Below are 24,855 nucleotides of genomic sequence, written 5' to 3'. Positions count from 1 at the left end.
GTGTACAACAGGCACCCTCAAAATGCCTACTGAGAGAAAGGGTGGCAGACAGTCACATTTGCCTACCTGATATGTATTTCCTCCTTCTCCCATAGGAACACAACCTTGCTTTTTCCATACTAATACACCCAGCCCCCAATTTTTGTATATAGATACAAAATAAGTATACATATTTATGTATTTATAAAATTATATATTTATAATTATATATATATATATTTTTTTTTTGCAACCCTCCTTATAGATCGGTATGGCCACATAACACAGTCTTGGTCAATAAAATGTGAGTGGAAACTTCTGGGAGGAGTATCTAAGAAAGAACTTTTAAAAAAGGAAGAGCTGGCTGGCTCAAGCGCCTTGCCCTTCACGCCTCCCCATCTTTGTGCCGGAGACATCTGGAGTGGCTGGTGCTCTGGCAGCTAGCCTGCATGCATGAAGATGTACCTGGAGCTGTGGAAAGCTAAAAGCAACCAGGGTGTCTGATGACATGCTGCACTGGCCCTGTAGCAGCAATATCTGGACTCCTGTTCTCAGAGACAAAAATAACCACCTCTCTTATTTAAACCACTGTTTTGTGGGCTTTCTGCTAATTCAGCATATGAAGAAAAGGGAGAGGGGAAGAGAAACGATTCAGAGAAAGAATATAAAGGCTCCAGATCACCCTAAAGTTTTTTGCTGACTTTACGAGTTCTTGACTTGCTATTTACATAAAATGACACTTAAAAATCTACAAGAGTCCACTGGGCACAGTGGCTCACATCTGTAACCCCAGCACTTTGGGAAGCCAATATAGGAGGATCTCTTGAGCCCAGGAATTCAAGAGTGGCTGGGGCAACATAGTGAGACCTCATCTTTACAATAATTTTTTAAAAAATTATTCAGGCCTGGTGGCGTGCACCTGTCGTTCCAGCTACTTGGGAGGCTGAAGTGGGAGGATCACTTCAGCCTAGGAGATTGAGGCTGCCGTGAGCATGATCACACCATTGCACTCCAGCCTGGGTGACAAAGTGAGATCCTGCCTCTAAATAAATAAATAAATAAATAAATAAAATGCAAAAGTCAAAGAGGGCCATTTTCTTTGGTGGAGAAGTTCAGAACATTGTTATGTTAAGTGTCAAAGGACAGATCATGAGTTGAATGGTCAGAGCAACAAACGGAGGCAGGATTTCCTGGGAGAGGGAATCCGCATCATAGGGTTGCTGTGAGAAATGCTTCCAACTACCCAGAACAGGTCTAGACAATTCCAGAAAGAATAGCGCCCTTCTCTTTCCCCTCCTCACAGTAGACATCACACATCCAACCATGGAAAAATGCCATTCATACCAATGAATGGCATTCATTCACCCTGAGTGAGTTCTGCCTCCGCCAGGAGGCATGCATCCATTCAGCATGCTGTCCTGGTAATTCACATGAATCAGAAGCTCTGCTATGTCTTATATTAAACAGGAAAGAGGGGAGAAGACAAATTCTTATTGATAGTTAATAAATATAGTTGATAGAGTTGGCTGGGCACGGTGGCATGCCTGTAATCCCAGCACTCTGGGAGGCCACGGCGGGTGGATCACCTGAGGTCAGGAGTTCAAGACCAGCCTGACCAATATGGTGAAAGCCAGTCTCTACTAAAAATACAAAAATTAGCCAGGTGTGGTTAGCCAATATGGTGAAAACCTGTCTCTACTAAAAATATAAAAATTAGCCAGGTGCCTGTAGCCCCAGCTATTCAGGAGGCTGAGATAGAAGAATTGCTTGAACCCTGGAGGCAGAGGTTGCAGTGAGCCGAGATCGCACCACTGCACTCCAGTCTGGGTGACAGAGTGAGACTCCATCTCAAAATAATAAAAATAATAATAATAGTAATAATAATTTATAGAGTAGACAAAATATTTCTGGCCACAGTGGTAAGGACTTATGACAGTGATCTCAGCAGCAACAATGCAGGGACTTGGATCTGGGGACCCACAGGGCCCCACCCACCTGCAGACTCTATTTCTGCCATTCTCCCTCATTGATCTGGGGTAGGCAGCCACCCTCTGCCATGGCACAGGGAAGGAGATGGCTGGTGGGAATAAACAATTAGCACTTCTAATTTACAGTATGAGGTTACCAGCCCACATCTAAGTGCAGCGTCTGTTTAAATGATGAACAACAACACGCATGCTCAGTCAGGAAACCTGAAGTTTGTGACACAGACCTTCACTCCCACTTCCCCAGGGACAAACCTTCACAACCATTTGGTATACTAACTGGGGTTACACACAAGATGTGGGGGAAGAAGAAGGCAAGAATACTGTATATCCGTGACCAAAAGGACAGGAAGAATTAAAAAGCATTGTTATTAAAAGTAATGCCCTTCTCACTAAACTCTGAGGCCAGATACTACCTTGAAACACATGGCCGTCAATTACTCAGCAAACCCAATCTACCCAGCAAGCCAGAATTATGCCAGAATTACACCCAGTAAGCCTCTACTACATGCAGCAAGCCTGCGGTACATCCTGCAAGCCTCTTCACATCCAGCAAGCCTATCTCACACCTGCCAGGCCCACATTACACCCAGCAAGGGTCTGAGTCTGACACAGACAGACAAGAATTCAAGTCCAAGTTCTTGAACAGCTTAACACCTGAACAACACTGAGCCAGTATCACAGGTCCTAAGCTTTGGTCTCCTTGTTTGTGAAATGTGTATACTCTATATCTATAGGCTTCCTGTGAGGAGAAGAAATAACATAAGTAAAGCAAATTCCACATGCCTGAATATTGGAGGGGCTCAGTCCATGGTAGGTGCAGCTATCACATCACCATCATCATTATTATTCCAGCAGTGACGATCGTCATCATCGTAATTACTATTGCTATTATTGCCATTACAAAATTACTATTGTCCATTATACTTAAAGCTCTCTTGAGAAGTCAAGTTCAAAGGCTTCCACACCACTGAAATTCAACATTCCCAAGCCTTTGTCATCTGGAAGCCTTACATCCGGTCTAACCTAAATCCTTTCTTTCTACCGTATAAGCCCATGATATTTCTAGCTTTGATTTCATCAGTAATAGAAGAAAGCCGTTTACCCTGATCTATAAACAATCTCTGCCAGTAATCATGACAATTTATATTTACATAATGCTTTATAGCTTATGAAGTTCAAACCCAGGCCCACAGAAGTCTGACTGTTGAAAATCACCCCACCGTTCTTGATCTTTAAAGATGGTCACAAGAGGACTTTCCCAAAGGTTAAACCAAACAAATCACTAGGAGGAAAACCAGTGCAAACTGATCTCGCTGTGTTCACAGCAAATTGATTGTTACTTTTCAGGATAAAACACAACATAGCAGTTTGTTATGGACTGCATGTTTGTGTCTCCCCCAGATTCATATGTTTAGACGCTAACTTCCAATGTGAATGGGATTAGAGCCCATATCAAAGAGATCCCAGAGAGCTCTCTGGCCCTCTTGCTGCCGTGAGAAGTCTGCAGTGTACCACCCAGAAGAAGGCTGTTGCCAGAGCCCCCGCATGCTGGCACCTGAGCCTCGACTTCCAGCCTCCGGAATTGTGAGAGAGAAATTTCCGTTATCTGCAAGCCACTGAGTCCAGGGTACTTTGTTACAGCTGCCCAAACTGACTGCGGCAAAGTCCTTGTTGGGTTTCTACTTTTCCTTTCTCTTCCCTGTGGACATGTCTTCAGGCAGCAGGGAGGTCTCTGAGAAGCCTGCAGATAGGCAAGAGGAAGGGGTAGGAGCATGCTGGTTGCCGCCATAGAGCCCGCAGCAGGGCAGCTGTTCAGTGAGTTGACCTTTGGGGTCGGCTAGCACCCAGAGTAATTCACGGGGCAGAGAAGAGCATGGGGGTTGGAGGGCACTGGCCCAGACAGGTGTAGGAACCAGCTTCACATCCGGGAATGCCCATGTCCATCAGTCCTCAGGGTGGCATTCATTTAGGACTGCACTGGGGATGCCAGGTACTCTTCACATTCATTCATTCAATACATGCTCGCTGGGCCCTACTAGGCGCAAAGCACATGGGGAGCATCACTACACAAAAGAGATCAAATGTCCACCTTTGGAGGATATTTTATAATAGGGGAGGGCAAGCAAACAGACAGAATGCAGAAACAAATGAAAGACGTGGTGAGTGCCGTGCAACACACAACACAGGTGCTGTGGACAGGAAGCAGGATGGAGGAGGTGAAGGCGAGGAGGGTGGGCTGTATTTGCAATGGGAATGTCAGGGTCACCTTGGTGGAGGAAGAGCAGTTGAACAGAGACTTGAAGGAGGCGAGGGGAGAGCCATGCAGTTACCCAAGGAGCCAGGATCCTGGTAAAGGGCATGGCCGGTGCCGAGGAAGAGCCAGCCTATGTCTGAGGGGAGAGGACGCTGATGTGGCTGGAGTTTCTTGAGCAAGGGGAGGGTGACCAGAGCTGAGGTCAGGGAGACAGATGGACCATGCAGGGTTTCCTAGGCCAGTCTCGGGCCCTGGTTTGTGTTTGAGGAGCCCTTGGTGGGCTCCAGTGAGGGGTCGCTCTGGCTGCTGGGCTGATAATGAACTGTGCATGGCCATGGTGGAAGCAGGGAGGCAGTGAAGGGGCTGCTGTGATAATCACATGGGAGATGCTGGGGGAAGAAGTGGAGTGGGGTCATCTATTCTGGAACTATCTGGAAGGGAGCCAACAGGCTTTGTTGGTGAACTGGATGTGGATACAAGAGGAAGAAGAGACTCAGTAAAGACGACTAGATTTTAGGCCTGAGCAACTGGGGAAAAAAAGGTTGTTGTTTTTGACTGAGAGCAGGAAGGATGTAGGCAGAGCAGCCCCTCTTTGGCTGTGCCCACATGGAGAAGACAGGTAGGCAGGTAGGTGCATGAGACTGACATTCAGGAGTTGCTCTGGGACATGAACTCAGGAGATGCTGGTTTATTAACGGCAGGTACAACCGGAAGCCAGAAGAACCTGCAACTGAGCTGATGACCCAAAGTTGTTCTCAGGTGACAGAAGATGGGCCAGGTAAGAAGCTGCTGTTGGGCTCAGGTCATGGGTGTTAGTCCCTGCCTTCCCACCATCTACTGACACTTCTCTAAGATAGTCACTTTCCACTCTGAAAAACCAGGGGCAGACTAGGGATTCTTAGTTTCCCGTGAATTTGTGAACTGAGTTTAAGAATCAAGAATGCAGAGCATTGTGAGAGTTCAAGATCATTATGCATTATGGGCAAGGACCCGCGCCACGTAGCTCAGGGTGAAATACAGTCGAGGACAAAGGGCCCCACATAGGCAGGGACGGAGGGAGTCAGATTGGCCCTCATTCAGTTTTCAGCCCCTGAAATTCAGCTCCACAGCTACCACTCACTCCATCGAAACTGCTCTCACCAAAATCATCAATGACTGGTTACCGGCCACCTGGTCCCCAAGCCAGAAATCTGGGAATGTCTTTAAACATTTCCTCTCCCCTATTCCCTTTTTTTTTTTTTTTTTTTTGAGACTGAGTCCTGCTCTGTCACCTGCGGCGTGATCTCAGCTCAATGCAACTTCCACCTCCTGGGTTCCAGCAATTCTTCTGCCTCAGCCTCCCGAGTAGCTGGGATTACAGGCACACACCACCATACCTGGCTAATTTTTGTATTTTTAGTAGAGATGGGGTTTCGCCAAGTTGACCAGACTGGTCTTAAACTACTGACCTCAAGTGATCCACCTGCCTCGGCCTCCCAAAGTTCTGGGATTACAGGCGTGAGCCACTGCACCTGGCCTATTCCCTTATGTCTTATGCCATATCCCTCATTTCCTATCCTCAACCCCTTATTCCTGAGTCTTTCTTGAATCTGTTCTCCTGGCTCTTCCCATATGCTCAGACAACAAAAGACCCTCCACATCTTGTCTTGTTCTGGCTGAAGAGGGGAGAGGGTCTAGACTATTTCAATAGCTACCTATGCCATTTCTGTGCCTGTAGCCCTGCTCCCTCCTCCAGTCCATGCTCCTCCGTGGTGCTGCATTCTGGAGGCTTAGAAATAAGATCCATAAAGAGCCCATTCCTATGCCCGGCAGTGGGGCAGGCACCGGATAAAGGGGCCACTAATGTAATTATTCTCTTCTTGGAAATATATTTCATTGCCTTCTTCTAAATTTGTCCACATGGACACTGCTACATATTAACTGAAATGCTTTCCTTAAAAATAGCTGAGGATGATTAGCTAGAGGGATCGTAATAGGAATTTTAAGCAATCATTTAAATTAATTCCTGAGAAGTCTATGCAGAACCCTTCAAGCTGAGCCCTTTCTGGCAGAAACTCACCAGTTCCCATAAGCACATGCAAATCAGCACTCTGAGTTTCCCATATTTCACTGCCAGATTTTTTTTTTTTTTTTCATTCTAGAGGAACAAACCACAGCTCTGTGACTGGGAACTCTCCACTGGCAGGCGGGGGCCAGGGTGGCTTTGTACTCCCACCCGCAGGCTGCCCCATGATGCCCAGTGCCAGGCATGGAGCAGAGAGCCAAACCACGTCAATAAATGCTTCCGATACGTAAAAGTGTAAATATCAAAGGCTGGCCACATCCATATTGAAAGTATTCTCTAAGAAATGTGCCAATGACAATTTTTTGGCCAAAAAAAAAATAAAATCCTTTTAAATTGTTGAAAGATGCCTAGAAATGGATCTGCTGCATCCTGGGATAAGCCATTGTCCTTTAAAGTATGTTAGTATAAGAAAACAACTGAACTTTTGCAGGAAGGAAACGAAGAGAAATCCATTCTCCTACCTTCTTAAAGTCATGCACGTTAATTTTTCCATTAGGCTCCTTGCTGAAGTCAAGAAATCGTTTTTTGAATTCTGGGTCCTGCTGCTGTATACAGTTTTTGAATTTTTCAATCACTTCTTCTGTGGTCATCTTCTTGATCTGGGTGGTTTTATTCTCCGTGGGCTTGGTTCTAAAATCACAAGCAGGCATTTAGACCTGGTGTCCCAACGGACACAGGCAGGGTGCTTCCTCCAGACTTCACCCATTTCCATGTAACCTGTGACAGTAAGAAGGTTTCCCATCCTCGGTTCACTAGCTGGGAAGGGTGGAGTGACTCAGGGGCTTCTTATCCTCCCCTGGCTGGTAGGTTCCAGGGCCAGAACTGGAGGTCCCCAGCACAGTGTCCAAGTGAAAGCCCATATACAGTGGCAGGCTGGGGGCAGGGGGACTTGAAGGGAGACAATATTATTGTCCTAGAGATTTTCAATTATGCTTTGAGCTGGACAAAGGTGGCATGTGACTGGGCACACAGGGTTGAAAAAGGATATTGTTTTTGAAGTGGAAAAATTTAAAGTCAGAGCCCATTAGAAAGCTTTAAATGAAAGAAATAGGCCATTTTGTGGTAACTAGATCAAGAAAGTCATCAAACATCCATGGAAATGAAGGGAAGTCCACAGTTACTCCATAAGTCAATTTGATTTATAAAATACAAATTGAATGTGCTGTTCTGTGAGTGTCAGAGTGGATGTGTCTGAGCGTGTGGGCGTGGGTGTTTGTAGGACAGTGATTTCCTCAGCTCTCTGGAAGTCTCTTGGGTCCCATATTTTTGGGGGAAAAAAAGCTCTGAGACAGTCATGGAGAATGGACTTCTATTCCTCTCCTGTTGCGTCTCTTGATTTTTAAGAGCTCTCCGGGAAAGCTACATTTTATGAAATGTTTCATTGCCATTGCTTCTTTCACCAGTTTTAGGAAGCAGACATATCTTATCATGGAATATTTAACCTGTCTCTTAAAATACCATCTTTATGCCCATTTATAAAGCTGCTACTACTGAAAAGCCCAGGTATTCAAATGTAATTAGCATATCATTAAAATACTCCCATTGCTCTTTACTTAAGAACTTTTTAAAAGGGCTATGACAAAGTGAAGTCTGCTGAATAGTTCTACATTTTACCTTTCATTATGAATTTATTATAAGCTATGAATGAGCAAGTTAAAATAATGTCTTTTCATTAAACTAAACCTATATTTTTAAAAGGAAGAAGAGTTAGAATATTCATCAGGCTAATTTTTTATAGATTTACTAAGTATGTTTTATTGTTACAATTCAATTTGGAAATCATTTTAATCATTCTATCATTCATATTAAAAAATGTTAACTGGTTTAATGGATGTGTGTTGTAATAAATATTAAATGGTGGTAAGGAATCTAAGCTTCTGGAAGAGAGTAAATGTGAATACAGGTATATAATAGAGAAGCTACAGATTGTCTCTGGGAGTCAGGAGTCCCGAATTCTTGACCCAGGCCAGTCACTAAGTTTGTGAGCCAAGTCCCCAAACCTCTCAGACATCAGTGTTTTCATTTCTAAATTTAAAAGGTAAATTCAATAATTCCTAAGATCTCTGCTTGCTCTAAAATTCCCTGACTCGAATCACTGTCTTTCTAGTGTGCCATCTTTCTTATTTATAAGATGAAATATTAAAATACTCAGTCAACAAATAGTAACTAAAAACCTATTCCATGACAGACACTGTGGTTTTGATATGTGCATTCATTTTGCTTAATTTTACCTCTCAGAAAGATCTGGCTGCTGCTGTTCATCTTTTCGTAAATGTTCACTTAACAGCTGATCCTTGGGAACATGAACTGGAGAGACAGTGGGTGGGCCATCAATTCCCATGTGCGCCAAAAGTTTCTTGTAAAGGATTCTTCCTGAACCAATGTCCTGGATCTTACTGCAGAGTCTGAATTTTAAAAAATAATTAAAACACACTCAGTAGAGTAACTAAAATGGAAAAGAATGACCCTGCCAAGTGTTGGTGAAGATGCAAGTAACTACAACTTTCATCCACTGCTGGTGGGAATGTAAAACGGTACAACCACTCTATTCTTAGGCATTTACCAAAGAGAAATGAAAATGTGTGTCTACACAAATATATACAGCTTTATTTGTAACAACCAAACAGTACATATACAGCTTTATTGGTAATAGTCAGAAACTAGAAACAAACCATATACCTATCAAGAGATGAATGTATACACAAACTATGGTAAACCCATTCAATGGAATACTACTCAGCAGTGAAAAGGAAAGAACTGTTGGTATATATAAAACAAAATGAATGAATCACAAAATTGTTATGCTTAGTGAATAAAGCCAGACAAAAAAGAGAATATCTTGTGTGCTTCCATTTACATAAAGTCCTAGAAAACACAAAGTAATCTATCATGAAAGACAGCAGATCAGTGATTTCATGGAGGTGGGAGGAGGGAGTGATGATGAATTGCTAAAGGGCATATAGAAGATTTTTGGGGTGAAAATATTTGATATCGTGATTGACATCTTGTGATGATTTTATGGATATTGACATGATGAATTTCATCACATTGTATCATTTAAATGTGTGCAGCGTATTGTATATAAAGTATACTGCAATGCAGATATAGTAAATGTAAAAAAAGAATTATAAAAAATTACATGACTGAAGGCAGGGGCTCACAAAGTGTGGTCTGAGGACACTTCCAGAGCATCAGTGAGGCTAGAACTATTTTTCTATTAACACTGAGGTGTGATTTGCCTTTTTCACTCAATTCTTCTATGTATATAGAGTCAAGTCCATCAGAGGCAACATGTGTGATCATGTCCTCACTCTGACCACAAATAAAATGTATTCTTGTGTAGGCTGTGTTTTCTAACATTTTTAAGGTTGTAGGCTTAGGGTGTAAATGAGGAACTAGGAGTAGGTTTTCAGTGATTAACTCAGTTTCTTTATAGCCTTTCTACCCGGCTCTCTACTAGAGACCTTCAGTTACACTTGCTATAACTGCTGTAACCTCATTATTGTCCAACAAACCACTATTTCGAAATTCCAAGTTTTCCCTGAGCCTATATGAAAGCACAGCAAGGAAGTACACTTCTTTCTGCAATGACACTTTAAAAATGTCTCAGTTTTAATTTCTGATACGGTATACAAGGACATACTCTATATGAGAAACAGCCTTTGAGGTCCTCGATAATTCTTCAGAGTATAAAAGTGTCCCGAGACCAAAAGTGCTGAGAACCACTGACCTGGGGCACATTCCCTACCCTTGCTGTCCCTCAGTTTCCTTATCCGTGAAATGCAGATAATAAAAGCACCAAGGACTGCTGCAATGACCAATGGGACAATCCACATAAAGCCGTTAGCGCTGGCGCTGATATGCTCTATGTATACGTGCTTAATAAATCGCAGCTGTAATAACAGTCCTATGGTATCCTTATGATGATCTGCATACAGCTGGGGGCTGAGCATGAGCTCTGAAGCCACACTTTGCTCAATAAGTGCTCACTAGTATCATAATCGCTCCCATAAATATTCATGTGGCTATGTATGAAGCACTGTGCTAACTACTGTTGCCACAACTGTGAACAAACCAGAACAACGCCTACCTTACTGAACTTCGGTCAGCTGGGAGAGACTGTTCATTTGGAACAGAGGGAAAGATGGTCTAAAAGTCCAGAGGCAAGACAGGGCCCAGAGTTTTCAAGGAGTGGAAAGCAGGTCAGCATAGCTGGAGCTGAGACCAGCAGCAGCGGCAGCAGCAAACACTGGCTGAGGCCTCACTATATGCTTGGCCCTGAGGTAGTAAGGCTTTGTGTGTAAGATCTCATTTGATCCTTATCACAACTCTAGTAAGAAATATCTGGATGAAGAACCAGAGACTTGAAGAGGTTAAGTCACTCGCCCAGGTTTGGAACTAATTCAACCTAGGCAACCTGGCTGCACAGTCTCAGCCCCTGAGAGGTGAAAGGCTCATGGAGGGCCTGGGAACCATGCAGATGGTAATGGGACTGCAAAATGGTTTTTTGTTTGTTTGGTTGGTTGACTTTTGTGGTTTTTTTTTGTTTGTTTTGAGACGGAGTTTTGCTCCAGCTGCCCAGGCTGGAGTGCAATGGGGCAATCTCGGCTCACTGCAACCTTTGCCTCCGGGATTCAAGCGATTCTCCTGCCTCAGCTTCCCAAGTAGCTGGGATTATAGGCATGTGCCACCACACCCAGCTTAAGTTTGTATTTTTGGTAGAGACGGGGTTTCTCCATGAGTTGACTATGTATCATTATATTGCTCGGTTATCAATATTTGATCATTGCGGTTTTAAAAGTACACAAAGCTCTTGCTCTATCAGAAGGCAGCATATTTCACTGTTGCAACTCGCACACACAAAATGTCTCCATTCCACAAGAGCTGAGATGAAATCTTTGCATCTTGAACAATACTTTACAAGATATTACTAAAAAATAAAGGAAAGATATTTGCTTGCAAGAAAAGAAGAAAAAAGAGAGCTCAGGAATCATAGAGCCCCAGGAGGGAACCCAGGCCTCACAACTCACCAGCTGTGCAAGTTGGAGTGAGTATTTAACTTCTCCAGACCTCAGTTTCTTTGTCCGTAGAAAGGAATAATGTTAGCTACCTTACGTGGCTGTGATAAGGACTATATCATATAAGGCATATCAAACTCTTAAGCGATGTCCAGTGCTTAGCAAGGATTCAGTAAATAGCAGTTATTATCAATATTACCTATTAATATTTTAAAAACACACAGAAAAGGTTTAGAATTATGGAACAGGCCTTATGAAAAACATGACACGAATTACTTTTGTTACCAAAAACTTACTTTATGAAATGTGCATTCGTTAAAAATGGGCAGAAGACGTGCAAGATTTTCTTGAAATTATTTCGGCCAATGAGCCCTGTGTCTCCAAGGTCATATGCCCGTAGCATATTATAAAAAGCATGTAGGTTCCTAGTAATTGTATCATGAACAATTTCTTCCACCTAACATTAAAGAACAAACACATTTCCTAAGCTGTACATCTGTAACCTTTTGTAACAGTAACCTCAAACCACATAGGAAGGCATCTGCACAAAGAAGGCACGTGTTACTTACTGAATCCCAGGCCAGAAGGAAAGGTGTCTTAGTATCTGTACAGGGAGATGCTTTTCTCATCTAATTGGGAAAGAGAAGATATATAAATAAATACCACTCATGAAAGTCATTAGGAGCACTGGAGGCAGATGGACCTGGACTTGAATCCTAGCTCTGTCCCTAATTAGCCATTAGTGTTGAGACCTTGAACAATGGAGCTTGCACTCTAATACCCATCTGAAAGTAAAGACTATAACACTTAACTTGAAATACTATGCAGCCATAAAAAAGAATGAGATCAAGTCTTTTGCAGGGACATAGATGGAGTGGAGGCCATTATCCTTAGCAAGCTAACACAGCAAGAGAAAACCAAATACCACATGTTCTCACTTATAAGTGGGAGCTAAATGATGAGAACACATGGACACATAGAGGAGAACAATGCACGCTGGGGCCTATTGGAGAATAAGAGAATTTTCACCCTCAGGAGAATGAGGATGGAGGTTGGGAGGACAGAGAGGATCAGGAAAAATATAATAACTAATGAATACTAGGCTTAATACCTGGGTGATGAAATAATCTGTACAATAAACCCCCATGACACAACTTTACCTGTGTAACAAACCCACACTTGTACCCCTGAACTTAAAATAAAAGTTAAAAAAATAGCATTTAATTTTCACTTAAAGAAAAGTACAATAAACACGAAAAAACCCATCACCTAGAAATGAAATAAATGCAAAGTAGAATAACGAGATGGCATTTTTGCCTACCAGAATGGTGAAAACGCAAAAGTAAGCAAACTGCCTGCACAGGTGGGGGTTTCAGAAATGGTGGGAGTGTAAATTGATCTAACTTTCTGGAAGGTATTTTTGTCTCAAGATACATTTGGATACTATTTGACAATATGATAATTTAGACTCTACAGCGACGACGAAGGCTGCCGCTGGGGAAGAGAACCGGTAGCTAGGGGCTGGCAGAGAAAAGAAAACTTCCTTTCACTGCATCCCCTCTTGTGTTCTTTGCATTCTGTACTTTATACATATCATCCTCTTTAAAAAATATTAAAGTATTAATAGAATAAAACATATTCTTTGACCCAATAATTCCATTTCTTAAAATTTAGAACTGAAGAAATAATCATAGAGTGATACAAAAAAGCAAGTGCCAAGATGTTCACTGCAGCAAAATTTTAAAAATAAAAAATAAATGAACATCCAAATTTTAACAGTTATTTAGTATCTTTTAAAATTAGATAGTAGGCCGGGCACAGTGACTCAAGCCTGTAATCCAGCACTTTGGGAGGCCAAGGTGGGCGGATCACCTGAGGTCAGGAGTTCGAGACTACCCTGGCCAACATGGTGAAACCCCATCTCTACTGAAAACACAAAAATTAGCTGGGCGTGGTGGTGTGCCCCTGTAATCCCAGCTACTCGGGAGGCTGTCGCTGGAGAATCGTTTGAACCCAGGAGGCGGAGGTTGCAGTGAGCCAAGGTCATGTCACTGCACTCCAGCCTGAGCAACAGAGTGAGACTCTGTCTCTAAAATAAATAAAATAAAATTAGATAGCAGAACTTTTCATTGACATTAAGTGTTAACAGTATGTTAATGAGCGACAATATAGACTAAAACGTCATTATATGTGGCGTGAACCCAGGAGGCGGAGCTTGCAGTGAGCCAAGATCACACCACTGCACTCCAGCCTGGGTGACAGAGTGAGACTCTGTCTCCAAAAAAAAAAAAAGCCATTATATTGTCTTGCTTTTAAACAAAATAGCTACAATCTAGAGAAATGTGTGTCCAAACTCATCAAATTGCATACATTAAATATGTACAGTTTTTGAATATCAATTATACTTCAATAAAGCTGTTTTTAAAAAACAGAAGTATGGGTATGCATGCATGTGGATTTGGAAGAATATACAGCAAAGTATAACAGTAAATAACAATGCTTTGGTGTTAGAATTTGTGGTGATTTTTATTTTTGCCTATTGCACATCTACGTTTTCTAATTTTTCCAATTCCTTCATTCATCATTCATTCATTCATTCATTCAATAGATTGTGTGAGTGTGCCTGACACTGCCTATCCCCTATAGTACAATGGGCAGTGATAACAGAAAGGTCCCTGCCTTTGTGGAGACAGGAACACATCAGGCCACAAATGTGACTCTGAGGCTGGGAGGGTCCCTGTGCAGGCTCTGGGGGCGCTGAGCTCTGGAGATGGTAACATAGGTCACAAGGAGCTGGAAGGAATCCCAGGTAGCAGATGCAGCGCACGCCAAGGCCTGAGAAGGGCAGCCGGGGAGCCTGAGGAACTGGATGAAGAGGTCTTCCCAGAAAGCCATTGGAAAGGTGAAGGCGTGAAGACAGACATGATCTATTTTATACTAAACAAAGATCACACCACTTGCCACGTGGAGAAGGGATTGCTTACGTGTCTACATTTTGTTTTTAAAGAAAACAGATTCTTAACATTTTATGCGCATTATCCTGTTAAATTCCCAACAACCTTACAAGGTGGTACCATAATCAACCTGGTTTTACAGGTAAAGAAATGAGTCTTAGAGAGGTAAATTATTTGCCCCAGGTCACAGCTAATAAGAGGTGGAGGCAGGGAGTCGAACGCAGGTGCACAAGCTCCTACCATGGCCGGCTGCCTCTACTCCCAGGCCACCAGGCTTGATCTGACTCTGAGGCACTGGCAGTAAACCGAGTCAAGGCACATGCTCAGGCATCCATACGCCACATACATGGCATGGGTGCACAGGTTCACACACGCATCTATCACTTATGCAGGACAGGTATGGGGTACAGCCAACACCAACGGTCAGCCTATTCCGACCCACTGTCTAGCAAAACAGATCACAAGGCCTTTTATGCATAAAGGAATTTTATATACATTATACTAAATTATAGTATATAATATAGTAATATAGTTGATATATAATATAGCTAATTTGTAATATACTATATATCATGTAACTATGTATATATAACTGTTATTATATATATGTGTACATAACATATTATGCTATAATTATATAGCATAATTATATAATATAGTATCATATAATTATAATATAGGATTTATTAAGTAAGCAATAAAGCAGTGTACAAATGTCTATATATACCCAGATATAGTATATTTATATGATAATTATATTATATATCTGGATATATATTATACATAATTCAATTATTGCTAAAGTATAATATATACAATAATTCCATTTCTAGAAATATATACTAAAGCAATAATCATAAAGTGATACAAAAAAGCAGGTACCAAGATGTAATTAATTAATATAATAATTGTAAAACTATAATAATATGTAATATATGATGTAATTATATTATAATATATAACTGGATTTACAATATGTCTGGATATATGTATCCAGCAACATAAGAATGCCCACACCTTTTGGGCCAGTATTTCCACTTCTCAAATCTATTCTAAGAAAATATTTAGATATGAATGGAGATCTGTGCACAAAGATGTCCAGCATAACGAAAGGAAGAAGAGAAACAGCCCAGCTGCCCCAGTGACAAGGACGTGCACAGAACACTCTAAGATACCATTGACGATCTTGTTTATGATGAGTTTTTAATGATGTGGGGTGAGGGGGAAAGGCTCATCATATAATGGAAGCTGAAAAAATGGAATATACAAAGTCATACAAAGAGTGAGTTCAACTATGTAAACAAAAAAAATGTGCCCACCCACACACAAAGAGCAGAAGAAAATTTATCACAATTTTAACTGTGTAACTATCTCTGAGTATTGGGATTTGGGATTTTTATCATTATTTTCACCTTTGTAGTTTGGGATATATTCTAATCTACAAAGAATTTCTGTTACTTGTGTAATCACAAAACATTTGAATAAGTTATGTATTATGGCCTATTAAAATTACCTCCAAAATGTTGGTAGAAAATGTCTACATGTACCAAGAGGAGGTAATTTAAATATGACACTTTCGCTCCAATAAACTGTCCCATTTTAAAACAAGAAGTATGCCATAATATCTTCCCAAGACCTTGATGCAAAACCACGACAGATGGAAAGGATTTATTGATGATGAATAAATTGCACTTTGCACAGAAACCATCAGAACAGAATGCAGCTGGCTTCAGCTAAACCATCTTAAAGCCTTCCCCAAAGCCAGGCACCCCATTCAGATCCATTCAGTAGAAACGTCACCTTAAGGGAAACAGTGCGTCTCGTGATATTACTGGTTTGAATTTGATTCATAGGGATGCCAACTTCGAAAATCTAAAATTAAAAGCTAATTTGTACCTGCTAAAGGAAGCTTTTTAAAAAACATTTCAACAAGAATCTGTTAAAGCCTATTGCATGCACTATCTGAAATGAATCTGATAAAGTTCTTAAAACTGTTTTAATGCTAATAGCTATTAAAGTTATAGAAGCATTTCTAATAATAAAACTGTCAACTTTTCAGTCAAAAGGCAAATGCTAGTCACTAAAGGCAATAAGCAGTTTTTTTTTTAAAGTTGAACCAACGTAGGGTATGAAACTCTAAAAATATGAATGAGAACCACAGTAGTCACTCACAAATACTCCTTTTAAAGACATGGCTGTGTCCAGCTGCGGTGGCTCATGCCTGTAATCCCCGCACTTTGGGAGGCTGAGGCAGGTGGATCACGAGGTCAGGAGATAAAGGCCAGCCTGGCCAACACGGTGAAACCCTGTCTCTACTAAAAATACAAAAATTACCCGGGCGTGGCGGCACGTGCCTGTAGTCCCAGCTACTCAGGAGGCTGAGGCAGGAGAATTGCTTGAACCTGGCAGGCGGAGGCTGCAGTGAGCCGAGATCATGCCACTGCACTCCAGCCTGGGCAACAGAGAAAGACTCCATCTCAAGAAAAAAACAAGAACAACACTAAATAAATAAATAAGTAAGACATGGCTGCAAGAGGAGTGCTGTCGAGGTGGTACCAGTTACATCCTGTATATATATAAAGGGCTCTTGTTCAGGGATGGGTTTTCAGAAATGTCAATTACCATCCTTTTTAAGATTCAGAAACTAAAAGTTAAAATCAAACAATGCTTGAACACTGGACCCTTACTTGAAATGACTGAGTTGAAAACTGGGAAGTCGTTAATTTATTTAAATCATATTTCACCTGCATCTCTTATTAGGAATACTGACATTTCCCGGCAGAAAGAGAAAACCAAACAGGAAATTGTTACAAAACTCACCCTAGAGTTCTTTTCAACCAGATCAATAAACACGCTGATGTTGACCACTCCAGTGTTCCCAGGGTCAAGCGTTTGCATTAGTTCTTTGAATTCCGAATCGCTTAGTTTTACAGTCACGCAATTTAGAATATGTCGAAATTCTTCCCTTGTTATCGGTCCATTGGGTTTCTGAGCATCAGAGTATATATAACAGAATTTTTGAAAAAAGAAAAAAGGAAGAAAAAGTATTATGTATGTTTAGCATCATTTAATAAAGAGCGAGCTTTGGCCATATAGAATTATGATTGGAAACGCAAATACATCGATTGATGATCCTTATATAACACGAGCAGTGTGTATGTGTGTGTGTGTGTGTGTAGGGGGAATGCTAGAACTTTCCAGGTGCAGTTCCTACAATGTTCTCTATCAGGACATGGCTTTGGGTGAGCAATGAGGCCCATTTCTCACGCTCAGGCTGACTGCCTTCCCCAGAGGCTTGAATGGCTTGAACAGCTCCTATCCCACCTGAGAGCTGGGGGTTCAACCGCATGGGGCACAACACTTCCCAGCAGTTCAATTACAGTTTGCCAATTTAGTAAGAATAAATTGTACTTGTTTCTCCACCAAGTCTCATCCATTACATAAATGGACAATTACTTTGCTAGAAAAATTTCAGCCATGCTGCATAAAGAAAACACATTATGAGCAAAATACAGTGAGAAAAAAATTTCTTCCCCCAGAAAATTTATCAATAAGTAGACTGAATTCCAAAATTGAGAGATATTGTTTACTAGAAAGACAGGGTAAATAAAGAACCCTCACCTCACATAGAGACATAGTGAATATTAACGTGACAAAAGGATTTATTAAGTAAGCAATAAAGCAGTGTGCAAATGTCAACTATTATTTGGGGTTCCAAAATCTGAAAAGGATATAAGGCTCCCTTGAGGGGTAACCTAAGTACTTTAGGGGATATATGCATGCTTACCATTTGGTTTGGGAGTCATAATCAATTCTTTAATACCTAAATAGAAATTACTGACAGCTAATTTTTTAAGTGACTTTAATAAATTTACAGCACTGTGTAACCATCACCACTAATTCTAGAATATTTTCAGCACCCCCAAAATAAACCTCGTGCACATTTGCAGTCACTCCCCATGTCCAGCCCCAACCTAAGGCAATGACTTCATTTTCTGTCTCTAGATATTTGCCTTTTTCTGGATATTTCATGTAAATAGAATCATAAATACATGGTTTCCTGCATCTGGCTTCTTTCTCCTAACATAGTGTTTTTGAGGATCATCCATGTTGTAGCATGTATCAGTATTTTGCTCCTTTTTATTCCTGACTGAGCATTACATTGCCAGATTTTGTTTATCTTGTCACAAGTTGATAGACATTTGAATTGTTTCTGGTTTGGAAATTGTAAATAATGTTGTTATGAACGTTTGCACACAAGTCTTTGTGTGGACACGCTTTCATTTCTCTTGGGCAGATACCTAGGAGTGGAATTGCTGGGTTATATAAGTCACATTTAATTTTTACAGAAACTGCCATGCTGTTTTCCACAGTGGCTGTGACATTTCGCATTTTCACAAGCAGTATGTGAGAGTTCCAGTACCTCCACACATCCTTGTCAACACTTGTTATTGTCTGTCTTTTTCATTATAGCCATCCTAGAGGGTGAGAAGTGGTATCTTGTGGCTTTGAGCTTCTCTAGTAACCATGCTGTCAAGTATCTTTTCATGGGTTCATAAAAGATTTTACTGGTTGTTCATAGATCTTCTTGGGTAAAATGCCTATTAATATATTTTACCCATTTAAAAAATTAGGTTGTCTTCTTATTGAGTTCTAAAAGTACTTGTATATTCTAGATACAAGTCCTTTACCAGATATATGATTTGCATATATCTTCTCCCAGTCTGTGGCTTGTCTTCTCACTTTCTCAGAGGTATCTTTTGAAGCATGAAATTTAATTTTGATAAAGTCCAATGCATCGATTTGTTTCTTTTATGGGTTATACTTTGGTGTCATTAAGAAATGTTTGCCTAACACAAGGTCACAAAGATTTATGTATTTTTTTCTTCTAAGAGTTTTATCAGTTTACCTTTTATATTTAGATCTACTTGTGTATGGTGTAAGGGACTGAATTCATCTTTTTGCTTATGGATATCCAATTGACCTCTTAACATTTTAACAAATATTTTCCTTTCCCCCACTGAATTTGTTAAAAATAAATGGACCATAAATGTAAGGGTTTATTTATGAACTCTCAACTCTGTTCCATTGATCTATATGGAACCAGTATCACAAAGTTCAAACCAGTATCACACAGTCTTTACTACTATAGCTTTGCACTAAGATTCAAACTCTGGCACTGTAAGTATTCTAACTCTGTTCTTCTTTTCCAAGACCATTTTGGCTGTTCTTCCACCTTGCATTTCCATACGAATTTTCAGATAGTTTTTCAAAAGCAAAAAAAAAAAAGCCAGCTGGGATGTTGATAGGGTTTGCACTGAATCTACAAAGCAATTTGCAGAAAACTGTCATCTTAATAATATTGTCTCCAATATATAAATATGGAATGTATTTTTATTTATTTACATATTCTTTACTTTCCTTTAACAATATTTTGTAATTTTCAATGTACAAATCTGGCACTTCTTTTGATAAATTTATTCCTAGCTATTGTATTCTTTTTGATGCTATTGTGAATGGAATTGCTTTCAGAAGTTCCTTTTCAGAATGTTCACAGCTAGTTTATAGAAATATAACTGATTTTTGTATATTAATCTTATATTTCTGCAACCTTATAAATTCATTTATTAGTTCTAGCAATATGTGTACGCACACATGCACAAATTCCTTAGAATTTTCCGCACATAAGATCGTATCGTCTGTGAACAGAGACAGTTTTACTTCTTCCTTTTCAATCTTGATGCCTTTTATTTCTTTTTCTTTCCTGATTGGACTGTCCAGAACTCTAGCACAGTGTTGACTAGAAGTAGCAAGAGCTGACATTCTTGTGCTGTTCCTGATCTTAGCAGGAAGGTGTTCAGTCTTTTACCATTAACTATGCTGCTGGCTATGGGTTTGTTGTAAATTCCCTTTATCAGGTGAAGGTATTTCTCTTCTGTTCTAATTTGTGGTAAGTTATTATCACAAACAGGTGTTAGATTTTTCAAATACTGTTTTTGCATCTATTGAGACAATCATGTAGTTTTGTTCCTCACTCTATTAATGTTGCATATGATATTAATTGATTTTGGGGGAAGTTAAACCAACTTTGCAATCCTGGGATAAATCCCATGTGGTCACAGCACTTAAGCCTTGTTATGCATTGATGATTTCGGTTTGCTAATATTTTGTTGAGAATTTTTGCAACTATACTCACAAAGGATATTGGTCTGTGGTTCTTTTCTTGTGATGCCTTTGCTTGGTTTTGGTATCAGGGTAATACTGGCCTCAGAGAATGATTCTGGAAGTGTTCCTTCCTCCTGTATTTTCTGAAAGTTTGTGAAGGAATGGCATGATTTTTGTAAGCAATCGTTGTAGTCTTCAATGTGGAGAATTTGCACATTTTTTAAGACATATTTCTAGGTACTTGATTTTTTTAAAAAATGTTATTAGAAATAATATTTTAAAAATTCATCTTTTTCTGTTTATTGCAGTTTATTGAAATATTGTTGGTCTTTGTGTATTGACCTTGTATCCACTGACTTTCTAAATTCTATTATTAATTCTAATGTCTGGGAGGATTCTATTGGACTTCCTATTAACAAAATCATGTCAGCTACAAATAATAACTTCAAGACTAGGTAAAAAGGCAGGATGCAAATTACTTCTGGATGATTGATAAGAAGTGAGCCACACCTGATTTAAATGTAAGTGATCACAGCAGCTGGGTCCACTTGCAGAGCTGGTGGCAGCGTTTGGAGGCAGCACACATAGCAAATGGGATGCATGCCTGGACGTGGATCTAAAGCAATCTTTCTTCTAAACATTTTGCATCCCTTTCTATAGCAGTAGAGAGATCTGTTTCCCACGACTGCCCTGAGCAGCCAGGCAAAAGGCCCAGCCCTGCCCACTCCTGGCTCCCACCCTTGTTCTCCTTCTTACCCAGTCCCCTCCGTGGTGGGGTGCATGGTGGGGGGATGGGAGGGGAGGGGAATCTCACTCTGAAACCATACACTATGTAACTGTCAGGCATCTGATTGTTAATGCCATGATGTGATACCCCAGAGTGTGAACTCATCAGCAAGGACTTAGCATTAATCATCTGTGTGCTTAGCCTAAGTGCCCAGCATGGGGGCCCGGCACGGACTATGTACTCAATTCTTAAGCTACACTGTCTATTGATCTCAAGTTGAATACCACAACAATGACTTTTAAATAGTTCAATAGTTGGAGTGATTAGCATTATTGTATAGTCCTCCGTTAAAGGAAATGAAGGTTTCCCTATTTTTAATTAAATTACTTCTTCAGTATACCATTAGAACCTGAGTTGGGGGGGGGCGGGTAACACACAAAGGCCTCGTTTATCTTTTTCCAGGTGGCTCAGCTGGCAGGGTCCAGGGCAGCCATGCCCAGTGCTGGAGTGTGGCTGCTCTAGAGCCTGGCGGCCTCCAACACCACTATCTGGGTAGCCTCAAATGGGTTACTTAGCACAGAGGCCTCCTTTCCTCATCTGTCAGATGGAGATAATAATCATGTTTGCCTCACTGAGGTGTGAAGTGGATTTAGTGAGTGTATACACTCCTGAATCACTTAAGACTGTGCCTGGCACAAAGTAAGCACTCAACATTATTGCTCATTCAGAGAGACCAAGTCACATAGGCCTAAAGATTCATTCGAAGAACCCCATGTTCCTGAATCCACACTGTGCTTGGAAACCCCATGCAATGGCATATTCCAGTGTGGCGGACGCAGGCGCTGGTGTCTCCACAGACGGCAACCCGCAAACCTGGAGGCCACCCCCAGGCAGTGCTGGCTTCTCCCTGGGGCACCACCCTCACGCTCCAAGATGTTCCCTCCACGGCAGGTTCTAGGAGGGTGATGCTGAGCTAGGGACACCTTTGGCCTCTGAAATCATTTCTACACAGTCCTGTGTGAGCCTCAGAAACAGTAATTCACTCTACTCCTCACTGTTTACTAGAGCTTCAATTACCGAATGTGCTTAGTAAATGTTGCGTATCAAAAGGATCCAAATGCTGCTTTCTAAAACGATATTAAAGTGAGACAGGAGCTAATGGTGAACGTGAGAAAAAGCAGGTTGCAAATTCATGAATTAGCCTCTCTTTATAGTACAATTTTAAAAAATTAAGTAGGCTATTTTGGCACTAAGAAAATGCTGTTTTGGGCAATAAGTTGGTTATGAACTGATCAACTCTGGGTTAGGGTGGGGAAGGGTCACCAGGTCTGGATTGTTTGTTAATTAAACAGTGAATGATGATGAGTCACTACAACCATTATGATCTTGCCACACATTGTTCCCATCACAATTGGCACTTATCTTACTGTATTGCAATTAATTTTCCATTGGCTGTCCTCCCAACTAGACTCAACTCTTGAGGTTGGGGCTTCTACCCCTAAGTGCTCAGAACAATTTCCAGCATGTAACTGGGGCTCAAGAAGTGTTTGTTGGATGGATAAATGAACCAATATGGAGTTGTTATTGGTCTCGTTCTGAGTGTTTGCATTCTTAGAAACAATGAGTGTTTCACAAGAGAAGGCTTTCAAAATCTTACGGTGTTGATTATCAGTAATGCTTTCTTCAGTGATGTAAAGCGGTCTTCAGTGTGTCTGAATAACTTTGTGATGATGTTTTCCTTGTGAGATTCATTTCTAGAGTTGATGCTACAAGATGATTAGGAGAAAAGCAGGAATAAGATTATATTCTTGAACTTTGTTCTTTCTTAATGCAAGAAACGAGCACCCTCACCACAATACAATAGTGCTTTATTTGTGGGTGGCTCTTTATCCTGACAGTGTGCTGCATTTGTGGGGCTCATCTGAACCTAACTTACTGTGAGCAGAGAGACGCCACGAATTGCAGGGCGAGCCTTGCTGGACCATCTCCTCTCCCCACGAGACCAACTAATCAGCCATCTTGCACACCTGTGGTTTTGGTCTCAAACAAGATCAGTAAAGGGACTGTGGACCAGTGCTGAGCCCTCAGTGGCTGGAAAGCTGGAAGCCCTCTCTCCTGTGTGGGCAGCACATTGTAGCTGTCTCATGCACATGATAACTGAGGGCACAAATTCTGTGTTTAGAACTGCAAGGACAGCAGCCTTCTCAGCGTCTCCCTTTCCATTGACAATGACCACGACTCTCTACACTGTCAGAGCCCCCTTTCCCTCTACGGCCTCTTTCATCCATGAGCTTGGGGCCCATCAGTGTACATGTGTGCTCTGAAGGCCATGACTACCCCCTCTGGAGACCAAAACCAAGTTCAATGTGGACTTTGCTCAGAAAGGGAGACTGTCAGAATCTCATCACAATATACCATTGGGTGCTTCTCTTTCCTGATGTTTTACTAGACCATCGTACCTTTCCTGCGAAACAATGAATGACAGTCAGTTTACCTGTGAAACCATTCTCAGATTTGTTTGGGAGTTTTTGTTGCTGCATTTATACAGCCACCTGAGCTTCTTCTGCTAGTGCAGAAACAATAAGCCTATGCCTACCACCACTTTTCAGAAACATATGCTGGCTTCCTGAGTCTAAGTTCTTCACATGACTTGTTGGAACCTCGTTTTTCTACAGACCGCCAGCACTGGCATGAACAGATGCTTTTTACAGCAGATTTTGTCCACCGGATATCCCTGACATACGGGCTGGAGAGCTCTTTGTTGTGAGGACTCACTGCAGAGTGTTGAGCAGTATGTCTGGCCTCTACCCACTAGATATCAGTGCAGGTTTGGATCTTAATCCTGAAAGATGCAATCCCAAATGCCATAATCCCAAATGTTGAAATCCCAAAAGATCAAAATCTCTAAATTCTAAAGCCCCTAATGCCTAAAATCGCAAAAATCACAATCCCGAAAGATTACAATCCCAAAAGCCAAATTCTAGGCAAGGGATTTGTGTGTTTTCAGTTGTACACAGCATAGTTGCATCATGTTAGGTGGAACTATGACCATGCTATTGTTGTTATTTGGAAATTAAGTATGGTTTAAGGAGATGCCTATGGGTACCAAGCTGCCAAGAGTAGATTTGTGAACTTAATTTCAGGTGTCAACTTGACCGGATGAAGGCATACGTAGAAACCTGGTAAAGCACTGTGTTGGGTGTGCCTGCAAGGGTGTTTCCAGAGATTAGTGTGTGGGTCTCAGTGGGCAGGGAGGGTGCGGGGGGAAGATGTGCCCTCAGTGTTGGCGAGTACCATCCAATCAGCTGGGAGCCCAGAGAGAACACAGTTCTCTCTCTCTCAGAAATAGAACATTCTCTGCCGCTGCCTTGGACACTGGAAATTTGACTCCACAAAAGTGCATTATCACAATGTTGCCTTTGTGTGTGAGCATTGTATGTGTTACGTAAAAACACTGAAACTCGCCCAATATATGAAGAGATGTCATTTTTGTTCACTGCGTTTGTAAAAGATAAAATTTTTCAAGATCTTGGCTCTTCGGACGACTGCACAGGCAGTGGTGACCCACGCGGATTTTGATTGATCTTGCAAAACACTTAGGTTGTCTGTCGTGGTATTCTGAATGACTGCAGTTATGAAACTGGGTGCATGCAATTACCCACCATAGTGATATGCATTTATATATTTCACTTTTTGACCTATTTC

General features: G+C 41.2%; 1 protein-coding gene across 7 annotated transcripts in view; it reads right to left on the bottom strand.

Moving 5' to 3' along the window:
* Positions 1-24,855, bottom strand: part of EFCAB6 (EF-hand calcium binding domain 6) — a 306,691-nt gene that overhangs the window by 139,454 nt on the left and 142,382 nt on the right. For all 7 annotated transcript variants that reach the window (XM_003905667.4, XM_031656221.1, XM_021921653.2 and 4 more), the window contains 6 exons: positions 22,808-22,916; positions 17,079-17,246; positions 11,874-11,933; positions 11,601-11,761; positions 8,518-8,691; positions 6,748-6,916 (listed from right to left, as the gene is read on the bottom strand). In XM_003905667.4, coding sequence (XP_003905716.2) covers positions 6,748-6,916; positions 8,518-8,691; positions 11,601-11,761; positions 11,874-11,933; positions 17,079-17,246; positions 22,808-22,916 — 841 coding nt within the window. The remainder of the gene's footprint in view (positions 1-6,747; positions 6,917-8,517; positions 8,692-11,600; positions 11,762-11,873; positions 11,934-17,078; positions 17,247-22,807; positions 22,917-24,855) is intronic.

Source organism: Papio anubis, chromosome 16 (assembly GCF_008728515.1).
Source record: "Papio anubis isolate 15944 chromosome 16, Panubis1.0, whole genome shotgun sequence".
Lineage (NCBI taxonomy): Eukaryota > Metazoa > Chordata > Mammalia > Primates > Cercopithecidae > Papio > Papio anubis.
Note: the sequence above shows the minus strand (reverse complement) of the source record. Positions and strands in the feature narration are given on the sequence as shown.